The following is an 8744-nucleotide window of genomic DNA, read 5'->3' as shown; positions in this document are numbered from 1 at the left end:
GTAAACTTGATAAACTGAAGCCAATGCAACTCTAGCTATGTTTTTTTGGGCAATAATCGGGATACGCATAAAAATTTTGCACGCAAATTCAACAACAACGATATGATCCTGATAGAGATCTGGTTTAATTATTAACCGTTCTGTTTGTTTTGTTTCACTAATAATTTGGCCGCACTGTTTGGTAGCAGTGACAAATGAATTCATACACAAACAGATATTCTGTCATTGTTTCTTTAAAATTGCTTCAAATAAATCGCCTTTTTAGGTTATATGTGCATTTATTTAAGTAGATATTATCTCGTAAATATAATTTTTCCCATTTAATGAGTTAGTTTCTATAATTTCTTCATCCTCGTGCCAGTAATATAAAGTTAGTCATACTGAGCTCGATAACCAAAGAAAACACGACTATTGTCGCAAGTGTAAACGAAAAGAGAGTGTGGGTCGTTCATGTAACAGAGTGCGTAAACTTATGTATAAGATTATCTGCTTGATAAAGTTATCGGTTTAGATGAATACCACTACTAAGTAAATAAAAAAAAAAGATGACTTCTACAATGAGCATAAAAGCCCATTCAGTCCGTTTGCTATTTTTAATTTTTAGTACTTATTGACAAACGCCTAATTCGTCAAGGTCATAAATTGTGTCACTTCCCAACCACTGTGCAACTAAAAACCTTGCTTATCTTCATGCGAACAACTGAGATGGCTAGTGGCACGCGTGACACACCTCATAATTTCTGTGCCCCTGTTGCTGAGACAGTGTTTGAAAGAAACAGGTTGATTTTGCCTTTGAGTACACACGAACGGCACGATGACACTGACGTACGCGTACGTACCCAACAAACGTGGCCGCACTGGCATGTGCGCTGATGTGCTGATGCCGTGCCGCTGGCGTGTATGCGACGGCAACAATCAGCGCATGGCAGCTGGCATTGCCAACGCGATGTTTGTTGTTTCACGTTTCGAATTGCATGCGGTGTGGCTGCGCGCGGAAGTCAACGGACGACACGCGGACAAAACAAGTCCGCAACCGCTGAACAAATTGCAAGGGTAACATAAATGTTAAGAAAGCAGCTTGCCGACGTTTTGGTGCGGTTGCGTTCGAAGCGAACAAAGTGCGCTGCAGTTGATTTAGCGTTAAAGGCAGAAAGAGACTACTATATAGTGCGAGCGAACGAACACGTCAATTCCGCGCGACAGTTTGTTGAGCAACGCCCACTTGCTATTGTTGTTTACAAGCACATGTCGTCGATGCCTCTAGTAAAACCGGTTTCGGCTCTGCTTGCTAGACGCTTTTGTGCGCCTGGTGCACAGTGTCATATTTCGCACAGAATTCGGACTTTTTGGTTGCGCCGGCGGTCCGCCGTGTTGCGCGTTGGGTGCGCCGCTCTTCACAAAGACAAGATGCGATGCGATGCCGATGCATTCATTCCGGCGTTTACATTGACGCTACCACCGGCGTCATTTGCCATAGGCGGTGGACGGCAACTTCAAGTCTACACCGATTTTTAAACTTATTAGTTTTTTTTTTCAAATAGTATTTAAAAAATTATGGACAAAATAAAAAGATAAATCTTTCACAAAATTGGGGACTCGATCCCTGGGATTTGCGAAGGCGGACATATTCATAACTCCATCGTGCATACCCACCGCGCCACAACATACGATGAGGTTCCCTCATCCGAATAGCTACTTGCCCACTTTTCCTAGAAAATATATACATATTTACGCTTTTATATATATCTATCGTTGCTTAATATAGAAAGGCCCTATCTCATATTTTCGCTGATATACAAAAGGCCGTAACTAAAAATCTAAAACTATGTTCACATTACAACATAAATTACTTTGTTTGGATCACATTTTCTTTGATAATTTCTATAGATATGTGATGGAACGAGTGTGTGGTTTGTACCATGATAAAAACATANGGTAAGACAGATCGTGTCAGCTGACTCGGGTTTACGTACCGGTAGGTTTACGTTCTTGACTAATTTCAGCTTAAAACTACGTTCACATTACATCATAAATTACTTTGTTTCGATCAAATTACTTCACATAAATCAAGTATGTACGTTCACATTTTCTTTCATAATTTCTATAGATATGTGATGGTACGAGTGTGTGGTTTGTACCATGATAAAAACATAGTAAGGTAAAACCGTTCTCTCAACTCGTCGGCCATGATTTTTGAAGTTTGCCAATCATAGTTGCCAACTTCGTGCTTTAAGCACTAGATTTAGTGCTTTTTGAAAATTGAAACGTCNCAGCACTGAATTTACAAGAATCTACAAATTTAAATGGACTAAAATACAACCATGATTGATAAAAAGCTGAAGTTGCAAACCCGCCTTGTTAAATTCTATTCGCGTTGAAAATGCTAGTATGCAAGTAAATTAAGTATTTCTTTTTTCCGTTTCTAATTATTTGTAAAAATTTTATTTTTTTTACCACCTGATTAAAACACATCGTTTCTTGGTGCTGAATCCAAATCTGGCCTCACAATTGCTCTAGCACTAGAATTTTAAGATATCCTAACCTCAAAGTGCCAAAAACACGGTTTTTAGCGATATTTGAGGTTATATAATGAAAACATCGAATTATTTGCTCATTTCTAATTAGAGCATCATTTTCGTTTGATACGATTCGATTTTTCTTTCTCGAGATATACCAGTTTTAATGCGCAGTACTTCGGTATTATGTTATGAAAAAGGCATCCCTTGATTAAAAAAAAAAATTGAGTGCTTTTAGTGTGGTAAAACACCNTTGTTTCTTTTCATCAGAAATTGCGCTCAAATTAAATGCAAATACAGAAAACGTGCCCAATAAACAAAAAAAAAATGCGAAAAATTATTTAGTGCCTAGCGCCTAGTGCTTTTTTTCTGAACTAAAATTACTTCGAGATAGTTAAAACCTGAAATAATTTGAAATATTTTAGGCTGTGACAGCACTGAATTTACAAGAATGTACAAATTTAAATGGACTAAAATACAACCATGATTGATAAAAAGCTGAAGTTGCAAACCCGCCTTGTTAAATTCTATTCGCGTTGAAAATGCTAGTACGTAAGTAAGTTAAGTATCTCTTTTTTTCTTTTCTAATTATTTGTACAAAATTTAGTTTTTTTTTTANTGATTTTTGAAGTTTGCCAATCATAGTTGCCAACTTCGTGCTTTAAGCACTAGATTTAGTGCTTTTTGAAAATTGAAACGTCAAAAAAAAATTATTTAGTGCCTAGCGCCTAGTGCTTTTTTTCTGAACTAAAATTACTTCGAGATAGTTAAAACCTGAAATAATTTGAAATATTTTAGGCTGTGACAGCACTGAATTTACAAGAATGTACAAATTTAAATGGACTAAAATACAACCATGATTGATAAAAAGCTGAAGTTGCAAACCCGCCTTGTTAAATTCTATTCGCGTTGAAAATGCTAGTACGCAAGTAAGTTAAGTATTTCTTTTTTTCTTTTCTAATTATTTGTACAAATTTTGTTTTTTACCACCTGAGTAAAACACATCCTTTCTTGGTGCTGAATCCAAATCTGGCCTCACAATTGCTCTAGCACTAGAATTTTAAGATATCCTAACCTCAAAGTGCCAAAAACACGGTTTTTAGCGATATTTGAGGTTATATAATGAAAACATCGAATTATTTGCTCATTTCTAATTAGAGCATCATTTTCGTTTGATACGATTCGATTTTTCTTTCTCGAGATATACCAGTTTTAATGCGCAGTACTTCGGTATTATGTTATGAAAAAGGCATCCCTTGATTAAAAAAAAAATTTAGTGCTTTTAGTGTGGTAAAACACCTTTTTCCAAGTTTTTGGTGCTTTTTGAAAATCAAAAGATGGCAACACTGTTGCCAACATTTTAAAATCATATAAAATTGAGTGAAAAAAAGGAATTGTTCAAAGTTGTTGTTGTTTGAGATTGAAAATGAGAATGTGTGTGTGAGTTTGTTTGTAAAATTTTAAAATTAATTTGCTTGCAAACGTCAAGAATTTGAAAAATTTCTCTCAGCGGTTCTACCAAGGCGAATTTATATAAGGTGGTGTTACTAGATCAGCTGATTTTGTGTATGTGTTTCGCCGCACGGTTTCTGATTAGGAATGTTCGATATTTAAGAAAGTATCGATATCATGAATCGATTTAATTCATTGCATGTAAAATCGATATGTCGGGCTGAACAATACCGATATCGGAAAAATCGATGTTGAATATCCTACTCCCAATTGAATGGAATATTAGACCTGCTGCTTATCAACTCAACTAATTGTGTTATTACCATCTTGTATATTTACTGAGGATTAAAACGACATGCCGGTCGACTCAAGAGGTTTATCAAACTTAAGAGCTAAATAAATCACACAAGCTGTTCATTAAACCTACTTTAGTATTTTTCCCATATATGTAATACTCCTATATTGGCAGTAAGAGCTAGTACCGTCCGAAAACACTACAGTACAGATATATCAATAAACACGTACGAAAGAAAAGGAACACATACGTTTATAAATAAACATGTACACAACACATATACAAAAACGGCACTCAAGTACACAATACATTGACAAAAACGGTACTAGACTGTCTCGCTTTGATTTCGGAATGCTTACACATTGAAAAGTTAGCTTACTGCCAATATAGAAGTATTACATATATGATTTTTCCATACACTACTTTGTAGATGAAAAATAAGTTTCAACTTAAATATCGATATTGCGGGTAAAGTATCGATCTCGATCTTCGATATATCGACCTTGGAATATCGATTCCAAAAATCTTTGCTTTCACCACACATTTTTGGTGAACTTTTTACCTTCCTTTTATTAGCTCGGGATGTAACCATGGTTGCCACAATTGATAACTTTTTACCAAAATTGGTAACTTTTAAACGGTTTGGTAACTTGGTAACTTTTGTTTCATTTTGGTAACTTATTCAACTAAATATCTTTTTGCATTACTAGAAAGAAATGAATTATATTTGGCATGTGCGTAATTATAAAAACCCTTCGAGCTTCAATGGCAGCACTACTAACACTTCGATACAATTAAAGTCATCTCATATTCGAATACTGGAAATATTTTAATTACAGTGGCAGCACCAAGGGCTGCACTTCTAAAAGGACTTTCGAAGTTTTGCGATACATTTTGAATTCTACCATCTCACATTTTTTGAAATCCTTTTAATTGTTCCGGCACAAAAAAAAAATGTCGCGTGCTTTTTACTACACCCACATACCGAAATGTATTTCGACCCACTGAATCCGAATCTGAGGTCCGTTTGGCACGTGCACTAAATCATGAAAAACCGAAAAAGTAGCAAAAAAATTGCAATTTTCGCAATTTACTCGAAATTTTGTACGAGTCAAATGGATTGTTAAAAGCACCAGCAACTTTTTTTTGTATACCGGTGCCATTATTCCGTGAGTCGCAGGTCCAAATAACGGCAATTTCTGAACGAAAAATTACTCTGAAAATGGCACAACGCCGAAACCGGTTTGTCTCCAAACCAAATTTGACAAGGAATGATAGAAAATCGTTCCACATTACCTACCCTGTCGGAAACACCAACAACGAAAATGAGAATAACGGCACATGCAGTAATTAATTAGTTGCGTTCCAGATACTTCACGATTTGCAGGTTTTTACAGGAAGTCGTTCCAGGTGACCACCTCCCATAAGGTTTATTAATGGGGAAAACAGCTGTTCCTGCAAATCGTGAATTTCGTGAATATCGTGAAGCATCTGGAACGCAACTATTGATAGCAAAATATTTTCTAATAAAAAGAATTATTATAATTGTCAATGGCATTTTCAATCTTGATAACTAGAACTGTGAGTTCTTGATAAATTATCAAAAATTGACAAATTATAGAAATATTGAATTTATTAAATCACAGAAACTGGCTGAAAGTATACACACATTTGTTAAGAAATATAGCAGTTTTATTCAGTATATTTTTTTTCTCAGTGAAGAAGTGAAGATATTTGTAGTGAAGATTTGGTAACTTTTGATAACTTTTCTTATGAGATTTTGGTAGAAAAAAATGTTGGCGAGTGGCAACCATGGATGTAACTATGTAATATTGAGGCGCCTAAAAGATGCAGCGAGATCTATTCTCAAGTTACATACCTGATGACAGTACGAACAGCAATTATAATAGGGAGGTTTCAGTTTTTTAAACTATAATTTTATTGTGACACTCTCCTTCTGAATACCCAAATCGTCTCAAGTCACAAAAATAGTCACTAATTGCTAATCTCAAATCTGAATTACTGAATCCCAGGGTTATGGTCTGATTATGCATACTTCGCATAACTTCGCACAACTTCGCATAAACTTTAAACTGTAATTTCGTATTTACTTTGTATCTAATTTGTATGTATTCCATTACTCAGAAATTAGCAGAACTTTTAAAAACTTAGCGATCCGTTCAGTTTAGATTTTGCTTCACATTTTCTTAAGTTACATTTTTATTGCACTGGTACAAATGGTTGTGCGAAGTTATGCGAAGTATACATAATCAGACCCTTAGTCTGTTTACGCGAACACTAGCTGTGTTTTCTAGGGTCACAGTGGCCACAAAGAACGTAAATCTATTTACCTTCTTTGTCACGGGTTAACTGGCAACTTTAAAGTGCACTAAAGCGAGGAATACTGTAGTGAATAGCTCCCAAACCGTTTCCGGTAGTGATGCATTTTGGTTCCAACCCGATTAGGATGACAGCAAAATGGAAAAATTTAAAACAAATTGAGAGAAATGTCAAAGCAAATAAACAGAGCAGAAAAAAGCATTTCGTGCACTCGCAATTGCATATTTAGTAAAAATCGTGTAAACTTGTTTTAAGTAGGAATTTTCGAAAATTTTCACCTTTTATTTCAATAAAAAGGCAGTGTGATTGCTAATAGACGTGCAGCCAATACCTTTTTAAAATGTCCACACCAAGCGATGAGCTAGTGGAACGCGTGATTGAAGTAACGGGTGCCAGTTCGGACGAGGCTAAACATTTGCTGGGTGCCTGCAACAATGACGTAGAATCAGCAGTTGCGTTATATTTTGAGCAAGGCAGCGGAGTTGCTGATATAGTTCCCACTAGCGATGGCGCCGCCGTACCAGATGCCTTCGATGATGAGGATAATGTGCGAGCGCCCATTGCTCCAAGACGTGAACAATTAATTGGACCTGAGGATGATAATTTTCTTGCAGCGCCGTCATTATCTGCTACGGGACGCATGCAACGCATGAATCAACGTGTAAAAATATGCCCCTTTCGAGATTTTGCACGCGAAGGGGAACTAATGGAGGAGCAACTGCAAGCAGATGTATCTGGACTAGCGTCAACATCAAATGGTATTAACGGTAGACGTTGGGCTAGTACACGCGCTGCTTCAATGGTGACAACAGCTGCTACAGCACAGTCGACTGATTCGAAACCTTCAACTTCTTCTCGTTTGGGTGATCTTTTCCGTCCGCCAACCGATATTGCATTCGCTGGCACCTTTCAAGCAGGCCGCGCACGTGCAACAGCACTGAGCCGTTGGCTTTTGGTGAATGTTCAAGATGACAATTTCAATTCACAGGTACTCAATCGTGATGTGTGGGCGAACAAGGATGTGCGTCAAGTTATTAAAAGACGTTTTTTGTTGTGGCAAGTAAGTATATTTCTTCAATTTTTTTTACTGTAAGCGTTTACATGAAAAGTAAAAAATATAATATATTTATTTACTGCAGATCGATGCTGATACCTCTGAAGGTCGCAGATTTGTAACATTTTATCACTGTGCGAATTTGCCATATGTGTGTGTGGTTGATCCACGTACTGGCGAAGAGATGTGGAAGTGCAATGATCCCAAAGAGTCAAATGTGCTTTCCGGTTTGCGAGAATATATAAGTGAGCACAAGGAATTCTCAGATGATGCAACCGACGATAGTCCATCTACTTCCAAACGTACTATAACGTTGTCAGATGATGAGCAAGAAGCCGAGAATAGCGCTGAAAAAAAGAAGCGCCTTAAATTACTTGATCTTACCGAAGAAGAGCAAATTAATTTAGCCATACGAAATTCTATGCGCGAAAGTAGTAGTACAAATGGTAAAAGTAAAACCAAAAATACTGGTAACAATGAAGATGGCGGCGCCGATGATAGTAGTGAATTTGAGTCAGCGGAAGAATTTGGCGATGAGGATAGCAAGAGCGCTTATAATCAAACGATTATTTCCTATGAAAAACAACTTGGTCAAGCCACTAATGAACTGACTGCGATCAGATTGCGTTTACTTAATGCCGAAGGCAATGATGAAGTGGTACAACTACGTTGGCCATCAGATACGCTCTTGAAAGTGCTGAGGCTATATATAGGCGAAAAACACTCGCATGTTGTCAAGAATGGCGGTACATATAAATTGATTTGTGCGTTCCCGAGAAAAATGCTTGAGGCGGAACATGATAGTTCTACTATAAAGGAATTGGGCTTGCATCCTTCGGCAAATTTGCATATAACATTGGATGAGTGATTATGATATTTACCAAGGAAGCATTATCATTACTATTTAATTAAATGTAATTCAAAAATATATGATTAAGATTACACCAGCAAAAGTACTTTTAGAGAAGTGTTTGGTTTCTTAGAGAGGAGCAGTTATTACATATTGCATATAGGCCCTTATTATGAGCTGCATTCGATTTTCGATCTTCGCTGGCTATCGAAGATCGAAGATCGAAAGTGAAATTCG

General features: G+C 36.7%; 1 protein-coding gene across 1 annotated transcript; it reads left to right on the top strand.

Moving 5' to 3' along the window:
• Positions 1 to 6778: 6778 nt before the first annotated feature.
• Positions 6779 to 8610, top strand: LOC108380672 (UBX domain-containing protein 7-like). Its single transcript, XM_017637062.1, has 2 exons — positions 6779 to 7663; positions 7743 to 8610. Exons 1-2 carry the CDS (start codon positions 6944 to 6946, stop codon positions 8523 to 8525), a joined length of 1503 nt encoding a protein of 500 aa, XP_017492551.1. The 5' UTR covers positions 6779 to 6943; the 3' UTR covers positions 8526 to 8610.
• The last annotated feature ends 134 nt before the right edge of the window (positions 8611 to 8744 follow it).

This window comes from Rhagoletis zephyria, unplaced genomic scaffold, assembly GCF_001687245.7.
Source record: "Rhagoletis zephyria isolate East Lansing unplaced genomic scaffold, Rhagoletis_zephyria_1.1 Rzeph_scaffold_20047, whole genome shotgun sequence".
Lineage (NCBI taxonomy): Eukaryota > Metazoa > Arthropoda > Insecta > Diptera > Tephritidae > Rhagoletis > Rhagoletis zephyria.
This window is presented reverse-complemented; position numbering and strand designations above follow the sequence as displayed.

Coding starts and splice junctions, on each gene's coding strand:
- LOC108380672 (XM_017637062.1), top strand. CDS start 6,944: ATGTCCACACCAAGCGATGAGCTAGTGGAACGCGTGATTGAAGTAACG. Junction 7,664..7,742: donor GACGTTTTTTGTTGTGGCAA/GTAAGTATATTT, acceptor TATTTACTGCAG/ATCGATGCTGATACCTCTGA.